Source organism: Hippocampus zosterae, chromosome 9, assembly GCF_025434085.1.
Source record: "Hippocampus zosterae strain Florida chromosome 9, ASM2543408v3, whole genome shotgun sequence".
In the NCBI taxonomy this organism is placed as follows: domain Eukaryota; kingdom Metazoa; phylum Chordata; class Actinopteri; order Syngnathiformes; family Syngnathidae; genus Hippocampus; species Hippocampus zosterae.
In genome coordinates, this window is record NC_067459.1 from 7,829,915 (window position 1) to 7,856,135 (window position 26,221).

The 26,221-nt window shown below is 41.6% G+C and overlaps 2 protein-coding genes and 1 long non-coding RNA gene across 5 annotated transcripts; 1 reads left to right on the forward strand and 2 right to left on the reverse strand.

Annotated features, from left to right (window-relative positions):
- The first annotated feature begins 103 nt into the window (after positions 1–103).
- LOC127607063 (plakophilin-1-like) lies at positions 104–11,395 on the forward strand. The gene is made up of 13 exons (XM_052075123.1): positions 104–638; positions 1,853–1,917; positions 2,471–2,823; positions 3,258–3,399; positions 3,685–3,892; positions 4,110–4,278; positions 6,559–6,676; positions 6,926–7,102; positions 7,171–7,341; positions 8,242–8,395; positions 9,254–9,440; positions 10,933–11,017; positions 11,170–11,395. The coding sequence occupies exons 1-13, from the start codon at positions 443–445 to the stop codon at positions 11,242–11,244; spliced, it is 2,100 nt and encodes a 699-aa protein (XP_051931083.1). The 5' UTR covers positions 104–442; the 3' UTR covers positions 11,245–11,395.
- Positions 11,396–14,410: 3,015 nt separating this feature from the next.
- tnnt2b (troponin T type 2b (cardiac)) lies at positions 14,411–18,949 on the reverse strand. Its single transcript, XM_052075292.1, has 8 exons — positions 18,873–18,949; positions 18,646–18,762; positions 18,491–18,568; positions 18,193–18,294; positions 18,019–18,125; positions 17,862–17,952; positions 15,874–15,914; positions 14,411–14,570 (listed from the first exon to the last, which is right to left on the reverse strand). The coding sequence occupies exons 1-8, from the start codon at positions 18,915–18,917 to the stop codon at positions 14,531–14,533; spliced, it is 621 nt and encodes a 206-aa protein (XP_051931252.1). The 5' UTR covers positions 18,918–18,949; the 3' UTR covers positions 14,411–14,530.
- Positions 18,950–19,221: 272 nt separating this feature from the next.
- On the reverse strand, positions 19,222–25,076 carry LOC127607194 (uncharacterized). 3 transcript variants are annotated; one of them, XR_007964002.1, is made up of 4 exons: positions 25,056–25,076; positions 24,788–24,908; positions 24,665–24,716; positions 23,772–24,565 (listed from the first exon to the last, which is right to left on the reverse strand). It is a non-coding gene; the product is annotated as an uncharacterized LOC127607194 (long non-coding RNA). The 3 variants fall into 3 exon arrangements; XR_007964001.1 differs by lacking the exons at positions 23,772–24,565; positions 25,056–25,076 and adding an exon at positions 19,222–19,242 and having other exon boundaries at positions 24,788–24,977; XR_007964000.1 differs by lacking the exon at positions 25,056–25,076 and having other exon boundaries at positions 24,541–24,565; positions 24,788–24,979.
- Between the last annotated feature and the right edge of the window lie 1,145 nt (positions 25,077–26,221).

The window sequence follows — 26,221 nt, forward strand, 5'->3', positions numbered from 1 at the left end:
GAGCTGTGCTGTCTTCAGGCATGGGGGCTTTTTTTAGCCCTATCATGTGTATGTACTGTTATCAAAAAAGTAATTTAAGAATGAGAATCTGTTTTATGATTCCTCTTATTTTGAAATTGTTACTGAAATACTATGCATTCATTATGGGTCTAATGTTCTTACAATAGCTCAAATAGAACAACAGTGTTGACTGTTGTGCTCTTGTCTTCCAGCAGGTGAAACTGGTATGCCAGGTGCACAATTCAGTGTTGACACACCCAAAGATTATTTAAAAAAAAAAGTCCTACTCAACGTGTCAGAAAGGGCGCGGTCTGGATAAGGTGTGCCAGCCGCCCTCCCCGCTCCACAGCTTCTCCCTCACTGTGTCCCTCCCTCACCTGTCTACCTGCCCGACTTGACTCATTGATCCCCGCGTCGCTTGAGCATCGGAACCTCCGTCACGATGGCCGGCCTCCAACCGCTCAAATCGGCCCTGTCCATCTCCCCCGTGGATGACACCTCTCTGGCCTTGCCCTCGGCCCACAAGCAGTACCGCTCCGGAGAGCAGCGCGTACTGGAGCAGGTGCAGAGCGTGCAGAGGACCAGATCCAGGCACTCCAGCAGCAGCAGGACTGGCTCGACCTCTTTGTCTCCGACCAGTAAGAAGTTTCAGAAATTTGTTCAGCGTTGCACAAATGTCTACTAATTGGCCATGATTATACAGAGCAGCTCTTATAAAGTTCGGTTTGTTGTATAACCTGCAACTATTAGTGCACATACTAATTTGCTCAGCGCAATGTTGCAACTCAACATCCATCATAAGAGAAGGTGTAATCTGGTTAGTACTGTTTATGCAATAATCACTCCATAAATCTGATTTGTTTTCATTCCGTTGTGCAGTGTTCACTCTAAAAGCACTATATTTGCTTTACATTTTAGTAATACCTGACTCATATTTTACCATTGTATTAAATTGCTGTAAATCTGCAGTTGTCAAATGTCTTCCACTTTACCCTCAGTTTAAGACCAAATCCTGCAAGATTGGCATCTGTTTTCAATTCACCTTTTGCTGAATATTTGTTCTTTTTATGTATATTTATTTTTGTGTGTGTGATTTTACAGTGGGCTAATTTTTCACTAGATACACAGAATATTTTTATGTTATTCCTGTATATTTTATTTGATTCCGATTCTGTAAATGTTGCCCGTATTTCATTGTTCAGTAGTGTTAGTTTTTGGTTCATATTTTTATAACCCCCTCAGTCTAACTTTTATTTCATTTTTCATTTTATTATTTCATTGAAGGAAAAATCAAATGATTGTGTGCGCCTGGTCATAGTTCAATGAGCAATTGGTGTATTGAAGGTGGAGCCCATAAAAGTGATATCCGCCATAAACGTTCAGTACTATCGCACTGTTTAGATATTATGTAAGCTCCAGAGGGTTTCCATTAGGCGGGCTTGTGATAGAGCATTTTTATAGCCTGCCTTAATAATACGGTGTAATCATGAGACGGCGCTCGGTGTGTTGCAGTTCTACGTTGTCAAATCCAGACATTGTAACTATAAGCAAACAGGTTTTTCTAATTGCCGCCTCATTAAAATACTATAAACTCCTTTTGACCTGTACGCACCCATACTTTTGAGTATGTACTTCTCTGCAAGACTTTAGATGTGTCCTCCGTCGCCAATTCAGTCTTTTAGGAACATTGTTCCTCTGATTAGTTTGCTCAACAGCTTTGAACCACAGATCAGTCACAACGCGGTCTGTTGGAATTAGAGTGATGATCACTTTGAGATACCGGTAATAAGTCTGCGGCTGCAGTCTTTGATCATGCCCGATCAAACTTTTTTTTTCCCCTTTCCTCTTTCAGGCCCTTTGAATGATGCAATCGTTTCTACTGGAAATGTCTTCTTTGGGAATGGTTACCTAAAAACTGTGAGTATGTTTTAAACTTCAGGGTTAGTCAGGCCTAGTGTTTAGGGTTTTAGTGTTAGTGGAAAAAATACAGTCAGTAGATTTATTGTCTAGTGAAGGCATTGTCTTACGGGTTCGTAGGATCAGTAGGTTTTACTAACCCGGTGGAACCAGGATTGCATCTGCCAAACAGGCAAAAATTGCCGCACTGTTTGTTTTGAGCTTTCTGAAAAGGAGTATCTATGAATTTAGCACTCTCAATATTATTTCTGAAAATTAAGATGAAGTGTGTGCGTCTTTAAATATCGCAGCTGGAAGGCAGATGAAAATTAGGATGCAGCGCTGGCAAAGTAAATGAACTTTTCCACTTTTCCATAAACATTTTTGGGTTAGGTTTAGGGTTAGTTGGTTTAGGGTTAGTCGAATGATCGTAGAGTTCATATGTAACATTTTGTAGGTATTACTTTTGAGTTAGTAATAGTCCAGAAGTATGATCCATATGGTTACGGTTTGTGCATATGCATATGCAATGCATTTGTTGTCCTGCAAACACACTTGTGTTTTGTCCCGACAGGTCCCTCTTGAGAAAAGTCTCAACCGCCAATCATTCAACAGCACACCTAGCGCCAAGACCTTCAATCGTCGCTATGAATTCGGCTACACTCCCATGGGCTGTGTGGCCCCCAACCGTGAAGAGCCCGACCGAGGCTGGCAGTCCTCCTTACCCAAGCGCCGCGAGCTCCCGCAGAGGCTCCTCTCTAACCGCAGCACCTACAAAACGGAGATGCTCCGCAGCAGGAATCAATTCACGGGTAACAGTCAGCATTTCGTCAGCAGTCCGCTTGACGTCAAGAAAACACAGTCCAAGCCTCTGCTGCTGGACAGTCAGCCCAAGCAAAGCAAGCTGCCCGGCAAAGTGGATTCTGGGTAAGGGAGGACGACGCGTTGATGTTCTTCACCTCTTTACTACAACCACGTTTTATCGATTTAGGGTTCATGTAAAGCAAATCAAAACGCTTGTCAACATCCATGTTATTAAACATAAGATAAGATAAGATATCCTTTATTCGTCCCACACTGGGGAAATTTACAGCCTCCAGCAGCAAGAATGTATGTAGAAAGAAGAAAGAAGAAAGGGAAAAAAACAACAAACATCTTTTAATTAAATGCAATATGAACACAAAATGGATAAATCACAGTACTATTTACAATTTTCCTACACATCAGTTAATTATTATTATTATTATGATTGTTATTTTTTATTCATCAGCCTGACAGCAGTCGGTAGGAACGAGCGTCGGTATCTCTCCTTCTTGCAGCGCGGGTGTAACAGTCTCTGGCTGTCTGTTCTGTCCATTCAGATCAAGCGGAAACAGCGCGGTGGCTGACATCACCATGAAAGAAGCCGTCGACTTCCTGTGCAACGAGGATATCGAATACCAGCACCGCGGAGCCTCCTACATCCAGCACAACACTTTCATGAACGACAAGGCCAAGGAAGAGGTGACTTATCTCACTGGCTAAGAGATTAGCGCGATAGCTTCAAAGTCCACATTGTTACTACAGGTGTTAAGTGTTTTGCCTAACACAGGAGGAAAAGAAGAAGGATCTTAGCTGTGTGACTGAATAATCCGATGCCCCAATGTATTGCCCTATCCATTTTGTGTCAGATTTATCATTTTCTGTCTCATTTCACCTCATATATCGAGGGTGAGTTTGAGCTAATGAGAGCTATGAACAATGGACGTATGCGTGATTGAGGATGGAATACTTGAATATTACAAACAGGTGATGAAGCGCAAAGGGATTGCTCCCTTGGTGGCACTTCTGCACAGCTCCAACCCGACCTTGAGGCAGACGGCCTCGGCCGCCCTACGCAACCTCGCCTTCAAGAACAACGACAACAAGGCGGAGATCCAACGATGCGGTGGCATTGCATCTGCTGTGGCCCTGCTTCGTGAAACCAACTCCCTTGAGACCCAGAAGCAGCTCACAGGTAGATCATGCAGTTTATCCTGCTCCTTAATCCAGCTGTCAATCAGTCATAAGGCAGAAATTCTGGGTGATGCTGCTTTTACATACCGATGACTGAACATTGATACGGTGCACTCGGAAAGTAGGCTATAAGAACAAATCGTGTGTTGAATATTGAATATTTTCCAGATTCGCTTCTGAATGTTTTAGGAAACGACATTCATTTTGTGTCCCTACAGGTCTTCTGTGGAATTTGTCATCAGCCAACAGCCTGAAGACGGACTTGCTAAAAAGCACGCTGGCTGTTCTGATGGAACGCATCATCCTGCCTTACACCGCAAGCCCAAAGCGGGACACAGCCAGCGGTCCGGATCATGAATCCTTCTTTCACGCCACCAGCTGTCTGCGGTTTGTTTGTTTGTTTATTGAACATAAAACATATACAGTAATAATTTGACAGAAAATAAGGTAGATAAAAAAGTAAAAAGAAAGATATCAGTCTTCATTCAACACTGTTATTATGTTCAAGGGAGGAGGATGAAGTAAAAAACTTATCTAGTCCTACCCTGTTATGTGTTTATATCTACTAAATCAGGGGTGCCCAAACTTTTTGGATCAAAGATCTACTTTTCAATCAACTAACCTCCCGGGATCTACCCTTACCGGCGCGCGCATGCACACGCACACACGCGCGCACGCCATGATGAGAAACAGCCTGAAACGGAGGCATGCGACGCACTTTTGCAGCCTGTTAACTATCGTAGCTCACACGTACCGTTTTAAAGTGCTTCCCTGGACCCTCCTAGATTCCTATTCTTTGCCCGTGCCCTCGGTGAATTGTACACGAAGCAAACTCTGAATGAGAAGAACGACGATAAAAAATAGAGCGCAACAGCTCTTATCACAAGCTGCAATTGCAAACTCCTGAGCGCTAACAACTTCCGGTGACGTAATCACGCGCCACCGTAAATTTAAGATTTACCTGCTTTATTTTATTTATTTATTTATTTATTTTTGGCCTACATTAAGACAAAAATATATTACTAACATGTACAAAGACACACAAATGTTTGTTTGTTTTTTTTCTCCTCGACAATCCTCGGATCTACTTGGGACCTGTCTTAGATCTACCGGTAGATCAGAATCTACCTAATGGGCACCCCTGTACTAAATCATTTTTATATCAATCAGAAAAGAAAAAGTAAGAAGAAGTCTCCTTTAAGGCTCATACTTTACCCTTAACCGTGATATTTTTAAAACTTTTGGTTTGTATCGGGATTATATACATCCTCACCCTGGCACTCTTGTGTCAATTTTCTCTTGTATTCATAATGGATATTTCAATACCTTTCTCTATTTATCAACTTAGTTTTGATTTATCATTATATTTAATGTTTAGAATTTATCATTTTAACTCTGATTGATGTAGGTTGTTTGTACTATTTTTTTGAATTTGTTTTTGAACTCAGCAAGCGATTTACTCATTTTTAGGTCCGTTTCGAGATTATTCCACAGATTAACACCGTAAAACAATTTGGCAAAATCATCTATTTTGTTACAGACAAATGTTGACAATAAAATAGCCCAAAGATTAAGAATTCAATCATATGCCAAACCACTTGACCTAACTAGGGCCGCGCGGATGCGGGCTATCCCAGCTCTCTTTTGGTGAGAGGCAGGGGACACCCTGAATTGGTCGCCAACTACTCGCAGCGCAAAGATTAAGAGTTGTAGAACCATTTTCACACCGTGTTTGCTGAGAGTGTGGTCATGTCTCACACAACTGAGTGACTCTAGGTATACACCCCCATATACTGCTGAAGCACAGCCCATTGTGTGAGGAATACACAAACATCTTATGAGACAAGAGCAGTATTTTTACTCATGGAGGCAGCACTTCATAGACTACACTATGTTTAAGTATGGAAACATCATCAAACAAATGGAATGAACCTATGCTATTTGCGGGACAGGAACCGAACTCTGCCGCAAATAGCGAAAAAGCCACAAATAATCAATGTCCTTTGAAAGAGTTTTTTTGAATTGCTTATAGATGCCAAAAGCAAAGCATTTAAAATGGAGAGGATCATAAAGCATCAACACCATGCTCCTTGCACCAGGATAGGCAATTTAAATGATGGAACGGGCCCCAAATTTTCATCAATGTGGCCTCGCAATAGTGCTGATGAACCAGATTTATGAGAAAATTTTTTAAAATACGGACAAAATACATTCAATTGTCTTTTTTTATTTAGCCAATGCACACTGGGCTCATCACAATAGCCTATTGTATTTCATTTTTGTAATGCATTTCTCATTGCATGTAGAAAACAAAGGGTTTGAATAATAATTGTGATTCCTCCCATCTCCCATGATAAGGGCTCTCATCCATAAAAATTACGATTCAAGGATGGCATAAAACTGCTCAACAGCAAAGTTACATCAAGTGCAAGAAATATGATTTGTTTTTTCACATTTTATATACATCTTCTAATATACTGTACATATATATATATTTATATATATATATATATATATATATATATATATATATATATATATATATATATATATATATATATATATATATATATATATATATATATATATATATATATATATATATATATATATATATGTATGTATTTATGTATTCCAATGTGTATATGTGTGTTTTGGTTGTGACAGAAACCTCAGCAGTGGAAACCAGAGCAACCGGCAGACCATGAGGAAATGTCGAGGTTTGGTGGATTCCTTGGTCGCTTACCTTGAAGACTGCGTGGATGCTGGCAGGACAGATGATAAGGTAACGACATATTGTGATTCCCAACCCTCACCCCACCCTTTGTTAGTGAAGAGTGACCACCGAAATTGGCTTTGACCACACACGCATCAAGATTTCTGACAGTAACTATTGAACAGGTTAAAATGGACGACTGTATAACCCTAATCTTTTTCCCAGCAGTTCGGGAGCAAAAAAGTCTCTTTTGAAACCCCGATAACTGTTAATTGTCGATATGTGTTTGCCCCAATTAAAATGTATGTTTCCAAACAGTGTGCGGAGAACTGCGCGTGCATTCTGCACAACCTCACCTTTGAGTTGGAATCCGAGGCCCCGGCTTTGTTCAACCGCATTACAGCACTTGCCAAGCCCGTTGGCCCAGTGGAGAGTCAGGGTGACACCGGGCCGATCAGCTGCTTCAATTCCCAAAGCAAAGGCTCTGACAACAAGGTAAGGTGGCATATTTCTATCAACTATCTAATCCTATCCAATGGTGAGCTTCCCCCTTCTGCCTTCAGCGCTACTTTGATTTCCCAGTGGTGGAGGACCCCAACCCGAGTGGGGCCGGCTGGCTCATCCACTCCAAAACCCTGCAGAACTACTTGTCCTTATTGGACTCAAGTCATCGGGAGGAAACCCAGGAGGCTTGCTGCGGAGCTTTGCAGAACCTCACAGCACAAGACGGCATCGTAAGCACCAGACCAGTCGTATTGAAGATGTACGGTGTTCTCTCGCGACATTGCCGTTTGTCGTTTTCCCTTGCGCGACACCATGTTTTTTAAAGTGACCCTTTATCATAGGTCGGCAAAGGTACTTTTCACATTTGAACTGGTTCAGTTCTGATTACTGGTACATGGAAATTTAAACAGGAACAATGTACTTTTAAATGTGTTTATGGCAATACACATTATTTGATAATGCGTATTGACAATAATAATAATACAGCAATGATAATAATAATCAGTCGACTGCCCTGGTTAGCACGTCCACCTCGCCCTGTAGAAGTGCAGGGTTCAATTCTGGCTCTGGCCTTCCGGTGTGGAGTTTGCATGTTGCCGTGCCTGCGTGGGGTTTCTCTGGGTACTCCGCTTTTCTCCCACATTCCAAAAACATGCACGGCAGTTTAAAGGAACGCTCTAAATTGTCCCTGGGTGTGAGTGTGAGACTGGCTGCTTGGATGAAAACCAGTTCAGGGTGTATCCCGCCTCAAGACGGCTGGGATAGGCTCCAGCACACCCGCAACCCACGTGAGGATCAGCAGATTGCAAAATGGGTGGATGAATGACAATAATAATCAAACTAAATAATGTTTTTAAACGTGTTTTTCAAAATATAAACTTGAGTGACAAAACCGTCATGCATTTAAAACAAATAAGCTATCGAAACGGAAAATAAATAAATAAAAACCATCAATTCCGAATTACAAACTACAACGTGTTTGCAAAGGACTTGCAATTCATTGCACAAGGAACAAAGTCAAACAGTAATAAAAGTATAGTAACTACAAAGTACTAATATTTAGTACTAATATATTGATTTTAAAAAATAATTGAAGATGGGTCTTCTTGCTTTCCCTGCCTTGTGTTCAGGTTTCCAACGTCATGAGCCAGACGGTGGTGCAAAAGCTGGACGGCCTGCAGGTAATCACGCCACTTTTGAAGTCAAACAAAGTCACCCTGCAGAGGAACGCTGTGGCGTTGATTCGGAACTTCAGCAAGAATCCCAACCTGCAAGGCATCTTGGGTGAGAAATCACATCAATGCAAATTTATCACAATTTCTTAGGATTTACTATCTAAAAAAAAAAAAAAGACGACACCCAAATGCCAAAAAGCCTAATATTCTATTACAAATATAAAAAAAGCTAATATATTTTATGCGGTACAGTGTATAGCATAGATGTCAGGTACAAAATGCAGCAAATAATCTGATTTCTGCTGCAAATGTGTTAATTTATTCGAAACAAAACATAGCACTTTTGTTGATTTATTAGGTTCAAAACGCAGAAAATTGTTTCTTTGGGACAAAATGGAACAAATTAGTCAATTCATTTGACTCAAAATGGAGTGGATTGCTTCAGGATGTACAACATTAATCAAACATCAGTACAAATGGCAGACTTGACTTGAACTTTAGTTTGACTGTTTTTGTGCTTTCTACTGTCTTTATTAATTTATTGTTTTTTGTCGCTTGCTGTGTGAATTATTTTGCTCCATGTACAGCACTTTGTATGCAGCGGTGGTTGTTTTAAAGTACTCAATAAATACAGTTGAGTTGAGAAATGTAGTGAGTTTATTTGCTTCAAAATACACAAACTACTTGGTTCATTTGGTCCAAAAATTAGCTTATTAGTCAATTGATTAGGTACTAAATGGACAAAGGGGGTGATTAGTAGGTACGTTTTAGCTAAAGAGTCAATTAATTAGAACAAACAAAACTGCTTTACAAATGCATACATATCGAGCATTTATAATTTGTTCCTCCAAGGTCAGTGAAAAGTTACTCAGGTTTTATAAACTTATATGTGGCTATTAATGAGTGAGTTATGGTTTAATAAAGGTTTTTCCGAGCTGTGTTGACGTCAGACATTTTGTTGTTGCAGCTCGCAAGGTGTTGCCTGAGCTACTGGGCATCCTGAGTGCGGGGGCCAAGGAGGGCAACGAGTCTGACGACACCCTGGCCATGGCGTGTCAGACGGCCAACTTCCTGGTGGCCAAGGAGCCCGAGACCAGCAAGCGCCTGCTGAATGGCGGCTTGATCAACTCATTGAAGGAGCTCAGCCAGAACAGGCCAGTAATGCCACATGTCAATTGTTAGCATCTTGAACGATTCTTATTCAAATGTGACAGACCCCACAAATAACAAATACAGTCCAACCTCTTTGCAACGTGCCTCGAGGGACATCACAAATCTGTACGCTATAACCGTAGGACGTCCTACCTGTTTCCAATAAAATGGCCGCCAACCACGAAGTATAATACTGTATGAACATTTATAGATGTAAAAACATGAACACGTATTACAGTATAAACATGTCAATTACAAATACGTGGATACAGTATGAAGAAAAACATGATTTTATATGACATGAAACAAACGGACGTGGTGTGGTGGTCCAGTGGTTAATGCGTCGATACCGGCTCCGGCCTCTATGTGTTGAGTTTGCATGTTCTCTCCAGACCTGCGTGGGTTTTCTGCGGGTACTCCGGTTTCCTCCCACATTCCAAAAGACATGCATGGCAAGTTAATGGAACCCTCTAAATCGTCCCTTGGTGTGAGTGTGAGCGTGAGCGTAGATGGTTGTTAGTCACTTTGTGCCCTGTGATTTGCGATCAACCGGTTCATGGTATCCCCCGCCGACTGCCCAAAGACAACTGGGATAGGCTCCAGTACCCCCGCAACCCTTGTGAGGATAAAGCGGACAGGAAAATGGATGGATGGATGAAACAAACAACTGTAGCATTCTCACTTCCTCTCTGAAAATATTGAGTCAGCAAATGTTACCCGCCATAGGCAACTGCCTGTGCCGCCGACTTCTGGGCAACTCCCTTTCGAAAGTGAGAGACAATTTCAGCCTTCGCAGACGGCAAGATTCGCTTCCGTTTACCAGACTTGATTTCAGACCATGTGCTCAGGACCGCGCCGTGCCTCCGTGAGTTACGACAGGACAACAACGTACCAAGTTGATCAGTGGTGTTGCTAAGCAACAGAGGGGAATCCGGCATGATACATCTTGTTCTTAAGCAAGGCCGCCGCGGCAATTAGCTTCCCACGGTTCGTCGTATCTTGTGGGGAAAAAATTTGGTCGTTATAATGAAGTTTGCATTAAAAAGGTGTTCGTGGTAAGCAAAATCAGCAAATGGTAAATGAATTTCGTGAAATGGGAACTTTGAAATGTGAACGTTGCAGGGGTGAAAACGGGGTACGTTGAAACGTGGTGACTTTTACTGCACATACTGTTTCATGTTTGGTGTCGGGACCCGGTCGATTAGCGAATAGCAAAAATCTACATGTACGTATTGAAATACATTCAAATTATATGGATTGTTATTGGGTTCTACAGAGCTTATTAATGAGCTGATCATTTGAATTTGGTGTGTTTGAGGAGGTCCACATCAAAAGCATGCAGGATAGGGGCCTTCGACAACCAGAGTTGGTGACCCCTGATTCTGAAACATCTGAAAATTGGGCCTTTGCTGAATTTGATCGGAAACGAGGGGGAAATCCTTATTTTTGAGCTGACCTTTGATATATGTTCTTGATCCCGACTGGTTTTCACAGATATTTCCCCAAAACTAGCAAGTCAGCATCTGTGTTCCTCTACCAGCTGTGGTCTGACAAGGATATCCAAAACCTCCTGAAGAGGGTGAGTTTGTCTCCCTGCTTTCACGCCTCTCACTGGTATTCGTGAGAAACAGCTCTCAGGATTAAGTTCCCAGGAATGCGGCGGCGCAGGTTATAGAGGAGGCTTTCTGTGGCGGTTGCACTGATTTTGTCTTTTTCATTTTTGTCCCACAGCAAGGGTTGAACAAGTCATCCTTTATCAACGACATCACCACGGCGGCCCACAGGTCGATTCAAGTAATCGACTAGGATGCGGGGGCCCACCCACTTTGTGCGCGGGGACAACCTTTCTCATTTCATTTTGTGTTCTTCATCTTCTTTTAAAAGTGGATTGGTGAGTGAGTGTTTTTAAAAAGAAAATGTCAATAAAGTTTTCAGGGGCAAAATTGTCCTACATTGACTGGTCGTCACTGGCCCTCTGTCCTGAGCATACTGTCAAAACTAAAGGAAAGCACACTTTTCGCACTACAATCACTCAATCCTTGTTGAGTGCTTAACGTTCGACCTCAACTTACCTTTATTTGGTGCTTAATACAACAATTGTGTCACTGGTTCCATTTATTCGGTATTCAATACATCAGGCTATCAAATTTATTTAGATATACACAATGCAACAAATTGTTCAGTTAATTTCCAAATGATTACGCAAATGATTATTCTCGACAATAATAATAGTATAATAACAAAAATAACAATGAGGATGATGGTGATAAAAACAATTGAAATAATTCAATACAAGGCACAAAATGAATTGAGTTGTTTAGGTTATTGGGTACAAAATAAAAACATTTGCAAGTTTATGAAGTACAAAATGCTTATAACTCGTCAGCTAGGTGCCAATATAATAATAATAATTATTATAAATAATTATACTTATAATAATTATATTATAAATAAATTATAATTTATATTAAATAATTATAAATTATACGGTCGGTGAAGGCCCTCGTTATCGAGGAATGCGGCCCCCAGGACAGGGCGACGGCTCCTTGTGCTTGTGTCTCCGATGACTGTGGAGGCCCAGTCTTCCCCGAAAACCCCGCCCGCAGGATTGACAGAAGTGGGTTGGGGGGCCGGGCGGTTGCAGGGCCCTCTCCTTCCTATGCGCTCGCCGGTCCTCCTCCGCAGCGACGCGTCGAGTCTCGAAGACCCGGACCCCGCCCCGCACAGCCCCACGCCAGGCCACCCGATCCGCAGCCAGGTCAGCCTACTGTGCCGGGGGAATCCGGCACCGCTGAAGATGACCCTTTAGCTGGTCTTTGAATCGTCTTTTCGGGGCACCACGGGGACGGGTGCCCTCCAGCAACTCCGCGTAGAGGAGCTGCTTCGGGAGATGGTCGTCGCTCATCCGCTGCACGTGGCCGGCCCACCGCAGTTGGGCCAAGGTGATCATGGCCTCGATACTCGTGAGGCCAACCCGGGTGAGGATCTCATTATTAGTCAATCTCTCCTCCCAGGAAACGTTGAGGAGAGATCGGAGTCGTCCTTTGTGGAACCTCTCGAGCCTCTTGATGCTGCTCCGATAGAGGGTCCAACATTCGGCGCCATAGAGAAGGGTCGGGAGGACTTATACACCATGATCTTCGTGTTGGTGGAAATGGTGTGATTCCTGAAGACCCGACGTCCTAGGCGTCCAAAGGCTGTGTGGGCTGCCTGGATACGGTGAGTGAGGTCCTCCGTGAGGCCGGCGTCCTGCTGGATAATACTACCCAGGTAAGGGAACGCCGAGACCTGCTCGATGGGTTCGTCGTCTATGGTGATTTGGGGTGGATGATGGTTCAGATGGAGGGTCTTTGTCTTTTTGGTGTTGACGGAGAGGCCAAAGGTCCTGTACGCCGCGGCGAAGCCGTCCGCGATGAGCTGGAGGCCCCCGGAGGAGTTGGAGACCGCAGCATTGTCATCAGCGTACTGGAGTTCGCTGACGGTCGTGACCATGGTCCCCCGCTTGCTCCTCAAACGGCTGAGGTTGAAGAGCGACCCTTCAGTTTGGTAGCGTAGAGTGATTCCGTGCTCCTGGACAGGGGTGACGTGGTGGATGAGCGCGGCGATGTAGAGGCAGAACAACGTCGGCGCCACCGTGCAGCCCTGTTTGACACCGGTCCGAACCGGGAATGGGGGAGTCATTTTGCCCTGAGTCAGGACGCAACCCTTCATGCCGTCATGAAACATATTAAATTATACATATTAAAAATAAAAAATAATAATTATTATTATTATTAAGGTACACAATATGTTAAATCAGTTACTTTATTCATTACAAAATTAAGGGGTACAAAATGCAGTCATTTAGTCAGTTTATATTAACATGCATCCAAAAGCTCAATTATTTGTTTTTTTGAACATATAAACAGATAACAGAAATTTGTCAGAAAGTAAAGGCAAGTAAAAAAACCCTATCTGATACAAAATGGAGCAAGATAAACCATTTATAATGCAATAAAAACTAGTTTATTGCATTGCTATTTTATTGCGACCTTAGTTTATCATGTAGCAGTTTGTCATTTACTAAGATATACAAAAGGCAGTTTTCGGACCTAAAGACTGCTCATTGGCTGTCAAGTTGCTTTTGTTTGGCTTGCAAGAAAGAAAAGAAAAACAATTCTTTCTACTCTGCACAGCGGGTTGATTGCTGAACTTTTGACTTTATCTTACCTTCTGAGGCGCCCGCAGGCTCACTGATGTCGTTTACAATTTATGAGGCCTTATTTTAAACACATTCAGGCACTCGTAAAAAAAGAACAGCCTATATGGATGCAGCCTATAAAAAGCATGTTGACCTAATGCTGTGACATATCAGTTGAGACTGTGGTCGGCAGGGGCAAGTGGGCAAGTGCCCCATTGGGCCCTTCGGATGGCACCGTGTGTCACCCAGTTCAGAATTGCAAATGAGATTCTGTTCTCAATTGCTTTATCTGGATAAATTAAGGTTAAATGAATATGCAATTACGCAACATGCAAGTAATGAGGCATTATTTGTTCTGTTCGATTAGTAAGTTAATGAGGCCCAAAATGTAGTGCGATACTTGATTTTTTTCAAATTGGGGTACAAAATCTTGCTCAGTAGTCAGTTTATTAGGTATGAAATTGAATGAATTGGTTTCATTTTCATAAGTTGATCAAATACAAAATGCATCAAAGTAGTCAATTTATAAATTGCACTTTAAGTACCAAATGCAGCAGCCAGAGTCAATTCATTACGTAAGTACAGAATAGAACATAGTTATCCATTTAGTTAATACAACACCGAACAGGTAAGTTACAGTGGATCAGATATCAAAAGAAAACCTGATTGGTACTCTGGAAACTGGGTGAGGCTAAATTGTAACAATAATAATTAAGAGTAATGATGTTGATGATTTGTCATTAGAGCCTTTTAGTTCCCACAAGTTAAAGAAACACAAAGACAGGAATGATGTCATTTTGACACTTTTATTCATGCAGGAACTTTACTTGACAGACAATCATGGTGATGATTTATTATTTTTAGAAAGTAAGGCGACTGATGAGGAAAAATGAGGACTCTGTGTTGTTGTTGTTACTTCCTCAGGCCTCGCTTGCTGCTGCTGCCCTTTGAACTGACAAACACAGTTAAAATCAGAACATATCAGCGTTGCCTTACCAATTCTGCTTCGCAACAAGTGACCTCACAAACGTGAGGCGACTGCGTGGAAGAAATGGGACGAGGCCTTTGACATACGTTGCTGAATATGCTAGCGAACTAACATTTAATGTTCAAATTTTATTAATCTTTAAACAAGCATGAATGCATACATTTATTGTTGACTGTCATTAGCAGTTAGTGGCTCACAACCCGACGTTGTTTAGCCAAGACTCTTATACCCAGAAGTGACTCAGTGTTAGTTTTTGATTGTAGTTGTACATGAGTGAGTACGTACATTGACAGTTGACAACCTGTTGTCATTTTCGTAAAGATTCTTGTGTATTTATAACATTGCCACCACGGGCTAAGTCGTTGGTTTATCTGCATTCCGATCCTCAGTCAATTTGGGGCGCAAATTTTTATGCCCGGACCAATTTTGCCTCGCCACAAAGTGACATGGCTCACAAAATGTGACGTGATTGGGAAGGACCTTACTCACATTTTATTAATTGGTTTATAATTATGTTCACACGGAATGCGTACGTTTAAATGCGTACATTGACTGTTTTCATTAGCAGTAAGCAGCTAACAACCTGCTGTTTTTAGCAAACACACTTGTTCACATCCAACAATGACTCCATGGGTTACGCAAACAATGTATCAATGTTGTAATCTTTGGTAGGTTTGGTGCACACACTTTTTAATGCTGCACCAATTTGAACCGAGGAACAAGACCAAATGCAATGCAAGAGAAGCTGCCAGCTAATTTACTTATTTAATCATTGGTGTGGGGTTGTTTCTTATCCAGGAATTTAATGCATAGATTAACAGTTGTGAACGGTTAGCGGCTAAAAACTTGCTCGTTTTTTTTTTTTTTTAGCGAACACTTTTGTTCACATCCAACAATGACTTAATGAGCTGGTGTATCAATGGTCTGAGGGGGGAGTCTAGCGTGATTTGGATGGCGGTGGGGTCACCAAATGATCATGTTGCACTCAAGATCTCTCAGCTGTTGTACCTCATACCCTCTGTCCCCCACTTTGGGACCGTCCTCGCTATGCTTGGGTTTGTCACTCAACCTCAACTTTTTGTCCCCCTCGTAGCCCCCACTTAGCAGGCTGGCAGCTGACCCTTGCAGCTGCTAAGGGGCTCACTGCCTTGTTAAATCCCCCACACCGTTTATTTGTCCATGAGATTATGAAGTGATCCATTCAGCATCTCCGAATCTTGATTCATTATTTGGGTGGAAAGCAGGAATATTGACTGACTCTACTTACATTTTCTGATGGTCGCTGACACGGTTCCTCAGCACAGTCACCTGCGTGTGTGCAGTTCCATGTTAGTCACGTCATAAGATTGCAATCTTTAATGTACAAGATGCAAAATTCTGCAGATTTGCCAGTTGATAGTACAAAGAGCTTGTCAGATATTGTGGCTAAGTAGACATTTTTGGAGTGCAAAATGTAAACACCAACAAAAAAATTTACAATGCAGCAAATTAGTCAATTATTGGGGACAAAATACTGCGACAGGGTCAGCTTGTCAATATTCAACAAAATGCAGATTTCTAGACAATTAAGTTGCAGCTTATTTGATATTGTAGATGTGGAAAATAGACCAAACTTGCAAGTTAAGTTGGACACTAAATGGAGTAAATTGGTCGGTTCAAAATTTACAAATAGTGTTGTTATTTGCTACAAAATCAACAGTTCACAATTGTGTACAGTTCACTTAGTTTGTGTTGGATTTACCTGTGGCTTTAAGAGGGGCGGGGATGCCACTGACAGGTGACTGTTCGCGTGAAGTTAAAAAAGCGGCATCGCAGTTTGTTTCAATTGAAAAATCACTCACTTAGTAGTCAAAATGGCACCAATGGTAAGTTACGTTTGTGTCCGCTTTTTTTTGTCAGATCTGTCGAGTTATCATTTAGATTCAATCATGCTTGCTTGCTTGCTTGCTTTGTTTGTCTGCTCTGCTTTGTATCCATAGCGCTTTGTGTTTGCTGCATCGCAATCATAATTAGTTGTTGTTCGCAGTCGGCAGTTTAATCAACGTGGGCAAACGTCAAGTCTTTCAATTACAACGGTGTCTTTGCTTAGTTCTTTTTTTTTGTTGGAGTGTTGCCGAGTCATGTTTGCCTGGCTGTACTAGAAAGTAGAATGATCGTTTTGCGTTACAACTGGAGTTAATTGTACCGGCGATCCGCTTCCGGGTTTGACCGCTGGGATTAGTAGTCCTATGTTAGGTTCTACTTGCATGGTTTCTTATATTTAGACAATTAATCTTGATGACGTTATAAATGAGTTTGATTATACATAAACTAATTCGGGAAGTAATGATGGCATTTACAATACATCACGTAAAATCATAGTTGATAAATTTATTGTTTAGATGAAGGTATTAAGTTTGATTAATTCATGTCAATTATATACATTTACATGATGCATGAAGATAAATACATTTATTTTGTTGTATTTGTGTACTTTTGGGTTATTACCTGCCGTGTGGTTCAAGAAATGATCAAAAAAGTACATAGCGAGTAATCCTTCCATGCTGACTGACGATCCCTCCTCCGAGGGCTGTGAATAACTGAACAGTTTTTTTATTACATACAATGTATGGACAATAAATGTCAGTTTAATAAGTCACAAATTGGAGTAATCTGGATTAGTCTGTTTAGTCGGTGCACAATGTTAGAAACATTTGGTAAAAAATAGTTTTCTTAATTTATGAGGTAGAAAACACGGTTTAATTTATTACAATGGTGCTTTTAAAATATGGGTTTCCAGTCATTTGACTGCGCTTACATCTCAAGTCACCCGTATCTCAAATCGTGTTTTACAAATAAAATGAATGGAGATGTATTGCACTCCTACTTCCCCCAAGATAAATTAATAAAATAAGAATATATTTTTTTGCGAAAATAGCACCTTTTTTAAATTGATCAATGGCATGGAAATAATAAAACAAATTTGCCGCTCCTTCTGGTGTACCTGCCTTGGCCGCTTGTGAGCAATGTAAGACAATATAAGATCGCACAGGATAAAAAAATTCTGACGTGACTATTGTTACAGTGTGTGTACACTGGGGTAGTCGGGTCACTCGTATCTCAAGGTACCAGTGTCGTTATATGTTGCAGCATTCTTTACTAGGTCTAACATGCAGCAAACTAGTCAATGTATCAGGTACAAAATACATGAAGGTAGTCCGTTTATAAAGTGCAAAATATTGTGCTGCAATATATTAAAATGTTTCAGTTTCGCACCTCATATTTCTGCTTCGAGTATTTGTACTGAAGTTCAAACTTCTCCGATTCCAGCTGCCGTATCCAATCCATCAATTCTTTGGCTTTTTCCCTGCATAGACACAAACGTACGTACGTTGATGAAACGAATTGTTTGATTGGGCTAATTGATTTCCACCTGAGTTTGTCCTCCCTCAGGTGCTCAATGTTTAACTCCTTTCGCCTTTCGTTGAGGATCTTCTTCTTCTTCTCTCGCTCCGTTTGTCGCTTGGTTCCCGTCTGTGTCTGGCGAAACCCAACCAAAAATATTAGGAACACCAAATACACATCAGAAATTATTATATTGTATTACTTTATAGCCAGTAAAGGTCAGATTGCTCATGATCGACTTCTTCCTGGCGTCATCGACAGCTTTCTTTTTGGCCTCTTCTTCCTCCTTTCTTGCTTTCTCCTCCTGAGGAAAAAAAATAATGCAACAACGTAATCATGAGTTAATTAAAATGTTTAACTAGTCAGTCATTCTTTTTCAGATTGCCATAATTTTGCATAGCACTGATGATATATTTTTTGTTTGTCGTTGACTCGAGGTTATTCCCAAAGCAAACACCATCGAAGGAAAAAAAAACAACCTCAGACCGTGATGGACTTACGGCCATTTTGTTCTGTCGTTCCCTTTCCCTCTCCGCTCTGATCTTCATCTGCTCGGCTCTCTCGGATCTGCGCTTTTCCTAAAGAGGCAAAAAGGGGAGAAATGGAAGCATGTCGCTGGTTGATGATGTCACCCTGAGGCAACAGGGAGCCTCACGATGCGGTCGGTGAGGCTGAGGAGCTCCTCTTCCTCCTTCTTGCGCTTCTCAAAGTGATCCTCGATCAGTGTCTGGAGCTCCGTCAGGTCTTTCTCCATGCGCTTGCGGTGGATGTCCTGAGACGATGCGCATTTGTGACCGGTCAGTCAATCAATCACTCATGGCCTTTGAAATGGTGCATCAATTGAGTGTCATCATAGAAAAGCCATCAATAATATTAACTCACGTCAAAGTCCACTTTTTCACCATCTGGGATTTTGGGGGCAGCCATACAGGGAACAAAACCAGGCCTGGCCACAAATTTAATCATTACAAAAAATTGGGAATATTTAAGAATGTTTTAAATATGTTGTATATTGTATTTTTATATTTATTTGGTAATAATAATATATTATATGGAATAAGTATCAAACAACCTATAATAACATACATACAATAATACCATTTTGATTTACATAATTGAATGAAACATCTCTTACCTTGACTTCCTCTTGGCATCTTTTACATACAAAAAAAAAGATGCAAAAAATCATCAATAAAAACACTTTGTGCGTGATATTGTGAGCACTTCTTACCGTCCTCAGACTCGTCTCCATCTAGTGAACGTCACAAAAGCATCACAAAAAAGAGTGGTTAAAAATTTTCATAAGGTGCGGTCCCACTCTATCTAAAGTTTGGAGACATTTCCTCATGCTTGTTAAGGAATTTGCCAGTCCTGCACATACTGTAATATTTCCTCTGCATGCACCATCGACACGGATCTGCTCAGCTAATGGACAGAATGAATTGTGTCGCTTTGATGATGAAGTGCTGCCCCCATCAGTGAAAATGCAATCAAATCTTGATGAGCGCTCACTTTATGGGGGTGATTTTGTTAAATTTGGGAGTGGTGGTATTGCGCAAGCGGCACTCATTTACAGTCTGGACACGGAGCTGGTAAATATTTCCAAAGTCTCCAATAACACTAGGAAATATTTGTTACGAGTCAGTATCTTGAAAATTAGTCATTAAATGTGGTGGAAAAGTAATGGTTCGGCTCTCTTAATGGATATCATTAGGTTGTGCAAGTGTACCTAATGAAGTGCCTGGTGGATGTCTATCATTTGGAATGACTGACATTACAGTACAGTTGCCTTTTGCGTGTTAAGTGTTTCACTTTCAAACAAAGAGGTTTTTCCATTTGATGGGGTGGAAAGACAACAGTCAAAAGACAGCTGAGTGAAAAAAGAAGGAAGCAGCTGCCTGTCGACGAGTGCTTTCAGTGATGATGGAATGAAGGTGTGCGCGGGTTTGCTCAGCGCACGCCATTAAAAATAACTGGTGACATCTATGCAAAAATAGACGCAAAATCATAGATGGAGAGTGAGCATTTGCACGAGGCATTCATTTGTTCCTATTTAATATATTTTCTTTTTTTTTTTTTAATGAAAACACATATACTCAAGTAAAAATTTTTTTTCTTGTAATGTTTTCAACAGTGGAAATTGTACTCTATAATACTGTAACATCAAGTAAATGTATATTTTTAAATGTAAAACGTACAAAATAAACAGTTTGTGCATCATTTTCCGCCTCACTTCGAGTCATTTTGCTGCTCCCTCTGGTGCGCCGGCTTTGTCCACCAGGGGGCAGTATAATGCACTCATACATGTAATAAGAGATTGCATTCGTTTGTCGATAGCTGTAGTGATATTTATTTTTCTTTGTAATAATAATTACGTTTTTGTGTACATGTAATACGATTGTTGATAAAAAAAAATAAAAGCTAAATATATTTGGAGATTTATAATTGGCATGAATTTCATACATTTTTCATAATCTACTCTTCAATGCATCTCATAAAAAGTGAAGAATACTCATCTGCCATATTTTATTATAAGTACACAAAATTGATGTACACACACACCCCGGGTGTTACCATATTGTACGTGTTACAAGAAGTATAAGCTGCACCAGCGAAACTACCTCCATCTACCCCTTCATCTTCTGCAGCCTCTTCCTCTTCTGTGCAAAGCAAGCATGAAGAGTTAGCAGCAAGCAAAGCAATATCAACAATTATTTTGTGATGTAACTATAGAACAGAAAATGAAAGCCTGCTCATGGCGCGCAGTGCAACTGCACACAGAAACACATGAGCCGACATTCTTGACTGTGCTGCGGCTCTTTGGCTGGTTCAATGCGGCTCCCGGGCTTTCACATGACAAGTGTCAAAAACGCGCTGGCATTCAAACAACGACGCTGGGTACACTAAAATTTACGATATTGGCCTATCATCAATCCAGTTACTTGATTGACATACAGGACAACCAGTCAAATGGCAACTGAATGTTGACCTTTATGTCACCACTCATGAGCAAATAATGGTGCTAAGTGCTAAGCTAGTCGGCGAATTACCTCTGGTAGTAAGGCAGGGCTGACCAATACATCTATCGCGATCGACCGGGAGCCAGCGGACTGGTCCCAAGTCAACCGTGAGGGGTGGCAGGAGGAAATGGGGGTAGAAAAAAAAATATTTGTGTGTTTGTGTGTTTCGGTTTCATTCATGTTCGGGCCGTTCTGGCTGTTGCTCATCGTGGCGTACGAGTGTGCTTGTATTTGTGTGCAAATGCATAGTTGGGCGCCCGCGTGCGCGTGCATATGCTTGCATCGCGGGAGGTTAGTCGCGTCAAAAGTTGATCTTCGGTCAAAACGTTTGGCCACCTCTGCCCTATATGGCAAGCTGATCCGAGTAGTAAGTAACCGCTGCAGCTTGCCTGCAGACAGTGCCTGCTTCGAGTGGCAACAACGGAATACAAGCCAGATTTGAAGAGGGTTGTATAAAAGAAAGAATGCCAGAAGTCCCCGCACTAAGGCGCTAAGCAACATGCATAGTAAGAGAAAAACTTTATATTTTTGTTTGTGGAATTGGTTGAACAGAGAGTTTGTGTGCGTGACACAGTGCACACAATATGCATTGTTGAAAATGACTGGCCTGTGGTCTTGGTACCGCAAGTGTCAATTTTTGTCGTTTTCTGTTTGTGTGTGTGTGTGCGTGTGCGTGTTTATGAGGAAGGGATGGGGTGATGTTTATGTGTGCCCATATGTATGATGTGGCTCTTTGCCGTAACACAGGAAAATAAATTTGCTCTTTGTCTGACTGGTCGGCCACCCCTGCCCGAGAGTGTGGCTCTGGGTCCTGTTGGGGGTAATTCAATTGGCGGCTGTTGTCTTTTACCTCAAGGGAGGCCCAGGGAGCGAATAAAGGTGTGTGCTTTTTTAGAGGAAATGTCTGGAAAATAGTTCAGGTTGTGTTATGTAAAAACGAAAATCATCAGGATGCATGCAGTTGGGCCCTGATTCTTCAAGGTTGGGACGAGCACCACTAGTGGTGGAGTGGTTCCCTCCAGTGGTAAGCAAATGTCATTGATTTAAATGTCCCCAACTGTGCAGTTTCATTGATTTCTTTTTTTTCCTTTAATTCAGCGCAATAGAATAAGTAAAGTTAGTTAAGTAAAGTTGAGTTGCATTGAACTTTTAATTTCAGCTTATTTGCAATTAATTTATCTCTAATAAAGTAATAAGAAATACTGTATCTTGTACATTTGGCACACCAAAGAGAAGAATGTTGTAAACAACCTTACCAAATTTGAATGATTAAAGAGATCGCCGAGTATATGAAACGAGGCTTCCAAATCATTAAAAACCACGCCACCGTCTCCGCTCTCAAACGCTTTGAGCGTGCCTGCTAATTGCATGGAGCACTCTACAGCTATAAAACACATAATGTATTCACTCAAATCCTCAGGTTGTTAAGGTCTTGCTCGTCTGAAGACCCAAACACAGGGAAGCAGGTAAGGAAAACCAGGGAGAAAATGGAATCCAAAATGTATGCAAGGTGAACTGGATTTATCAAAAACATAACATTTACAAAAAGCGTCCTCCCATCCCCCTCAAAAAAATGCTACAACAGGACTTGACATGACATGAGCTGGGGACGTGACGACTAACAGGAATGGAAAACCTACAAAGACAGAAAGAAACCAGGGAAAAAAATACAAGCAAGCTGAAGAAACAACGAATGACATCTGGACTCGACACGAGAGGCAAAGAGCTGACGTGGAAGACATGAAAGTAAAAAAAAAACTAAGCAATCAAGGAAAATGATGAACCACATGAAAGCAAGACAACATCAGACAAAACAAAAACACATTGACATTGATTGCTTGAGTCACCTTTGGGCTTTACACACATTGAGAAGAAATCAATCAAAAAAATTAAAACTCCATCTTTGACCACAACAATGGCAGATAACTCAAGGGTCAAATTAAATTGAAAAGGTTGTCTCCAACCTCATGAACCGTAATGCTTCTAAATCAGCCAATCCTAAACTGAGAGCCACTCAGCCTCTCACATAGTGACGATTCTTCACAATAAAAAAAAAAAATCCAATTTGTTTAAAGTTGAAATGTGGCAAAAGGCCAAAAAACGGCCCGTCTACTTTCGCAAGCCACTATAAGCCCGCGACGCTGCTTTATTTTAATGCTGAAATGTATGCGACATGGTGGATGAAAACCAAGAGGATGCATCCGGCCACTGGGGGATAAAGGTCAGCACGGTGGACAGCTGCTTATACAGTGGCAACAGGACAAAAATACAAAAGAGCAAAGGAGCACAGAGAAGCCAGCGGCTTTGCGCGTGGCGCACAAAGCATCAGGCTTAGGTGCGCAAAGCAGCCATTAAAGTGGCAGGAAAAACACAAGCAGCTTACTGGAGGGGTGAGCTTTGCCGCCTCAAAAGCCCGCTAAGACTGTACAACAAACTACTGCAAATCACTAAGCGGTAGTTTGAAGGAATTGTGCGGACACTTTACGTTAAAGCATCTGGTGAGAACCATAGGAAACGGAAGTAGCAAATGTGACATCATGGGGCCATACAAGCTACAGTAAATGTATGAGACCACTTTACGTTATGCCATTGCACTTTCTGTCGAGTGAAGTTATTTTTTTGCATCTCTTTGACAATTTAAAAAAAAAACGTGCATCACTACATTTTATTGATGACGCATAGTATGGAACATATTATTATTTACTTAATGTAAATTAAGAATATATTTTATGTTTCATCTATTTTATTTACAGTTTTATTAGCATCATTTGTAATATTACCCTACAATGACATTGAGCATTTATATATAAATCTATCTATATATGTATATACTGTATGAGAGAGAAATATGTACACGTATAGATAAACTTTATAGTTAAATTTCATTGAACAATTAGATTAGCAAAATAGTCTGCTGCGCACATCCGCAGTTCTCTCTGTGCCTGTGTGGGTTTTCTCCGGGTACTCCGGTTTCCTCCCACACTCCAAAAACATGTGCGGCAGGTTAATGGAACACTCCAAGTTGTGTGAGCACAAATGAGTGTTCATATTCGTGTGCCCCGCGATTGGCTGGCAACCAGCTCAGGTTGTCCCCCGCCTACTGCCCGATGTTGGCTGGGATAGGCTCCAGCATGTCCGCGACCCTTGTGAGGATAAAGCGGTTCAGAAAATGGATGGATGGATGGAAGAATCATTCTGTGTACATCCCTGTACATTTTAATGTATAAAATTAGCATTTGTCATACAAAAAAAACATATGATTATCATTGTCAGTCATGAGCCTAATAGCATAATTGTTGAAGTCCTATTTAGCACACTGTCACAATATTAATAAATAAATTAAAATAAAATTATGTTGAAAATTGTGTATATGTCTGTGTAGTTATCCAAGTCGTGTTAATCCGCAAAAGTTGCTTGGAGGCAACTTGACTCTGAAATGTTTCATGACTTTCTTTGTTTTCTGCCAATTTTCCAAAATGACTTCAGCAATTATGCTTTTAGGCTAAGGACATGCATCATTTTACATTTACTGTGTCAATCAACTTACGGTGTTCCCTGCAACACAACACACACACACACACACACACAAAAACAATGCATTAGTCACCCATGTCGCCAACATGTCATCGCACCGCCATCTTTCAATGTACTCACTCATACGAGGCCTCCTCGCTATCCCACATATTGCACCACAAAGCACCTGCACCTTTATAAAACCAAAAAAAGTCATTGTATGCTGAAGAAGAATATCAGAAAACACAACAACTGCAGACTCACCGGACGCTTCTAGAGATGTGGCGGAGTATGAAACGTTCCACGCTGTACCCTCCCCCCCTCCCCGTAAGCTTTTAAACCGGGCGCCGGATCACATGGCGGCACAATGGCGGCAGGCACATACCTGCAAGCAGATGGCGGCAGGCATTGAAATGTACGTTCTCACTGGACGTGCTTTGACTATTTTTACACTGCAAAAAACCTGGGCATGGGCACTATAAGGGGTCATGGGGAGATTAGAAGACGGGCTTAGTGAGACGTGTAAACCTACTCCAGTGGGCTCTCAGGCTTCTTTGATTTGCAAGAAGACTTTTATTGTGGCCTTGGCTCCTGAATGAATGCCACGGTTGTGTAATCACCACCAAAATGGAGCCATGATCCAATCGTGAGCTCCCTCAATGGACCATCATCAACGCTTGATCAACGCGGAAACACAGCTGCATGCGAGAACCTTTCGCACAGCTTGGAAAAAAATAACTGGATTATTAATTGCATGAATGGCACAGACATTGACTGGGGAGTTGGTGAAGTCCACCTGCTACTACCAGAGACAAGTGCAGATGGCACAGCCCCTTTTACACAAGTACGCACTGTAGGTTTTTGAAACACCATTGTTCATATGCCAGGTTTGATCATATACAATACAATACAATACATGCTGATTTATATAGCGCTTTCACAACAGCGGCAGCTGTAACAAAGCGCTTTACAAAACAGTTAACATAAAGTAAAATAATAAACACAACACATAACATAAAACACGGACAGTCATGCAGTTCTAACCACTTTTCCATCACACGCTTTGTTGTTTGAAGCAGTTTGAGATGAAAGAGGAGAGAATCAAAGTGTCCTTTAACCAGTGGATCAGAGACGTCATGCTCAAAATGTGCACACGTCGGCTGCAAGCTAAGTTTCAAAGTCAATAAGAAGCTGTAGCATCCATTGACGAAAAAAAGAGATTGGTTCACTTCTCCTGTCCCATGGAAATCCATTTCAATTCCAAGCGGCGCCTCACGGTTCCAAATACGCATCGGCGCTCTTCGCCAACGCTCCTCTCTCCTCATCCTCAACTTCAGCGGCCATCCATCCAGCCGCACCAACGCCAACTGTCCAACAGCGCTGACATAGCCACTGAACAAATCGGGGTTGTGAAAAATGCTGCCCATTACTGCGCCCCAGTACGCACAAGCGCCCCAGGTCTGTCCAGCACCGACAGTCAATGGCGCCGACATTCCTCCCAATCAACATCTGTGCTGGTACAGGCGTGCTGCCGAGAAGGTGCAACCACCAAGCACAGATACTGCTCCTTCAACGAATGTCGTGGCCAAAAAGCGCTGAAAACAGTCCATATCAGGTCCACACAATGAAACAACAAACAACATGTGACAAAACAAAAGACAAAAACAGCAAAAAAGAACAAAAAAGCATGCTGATATA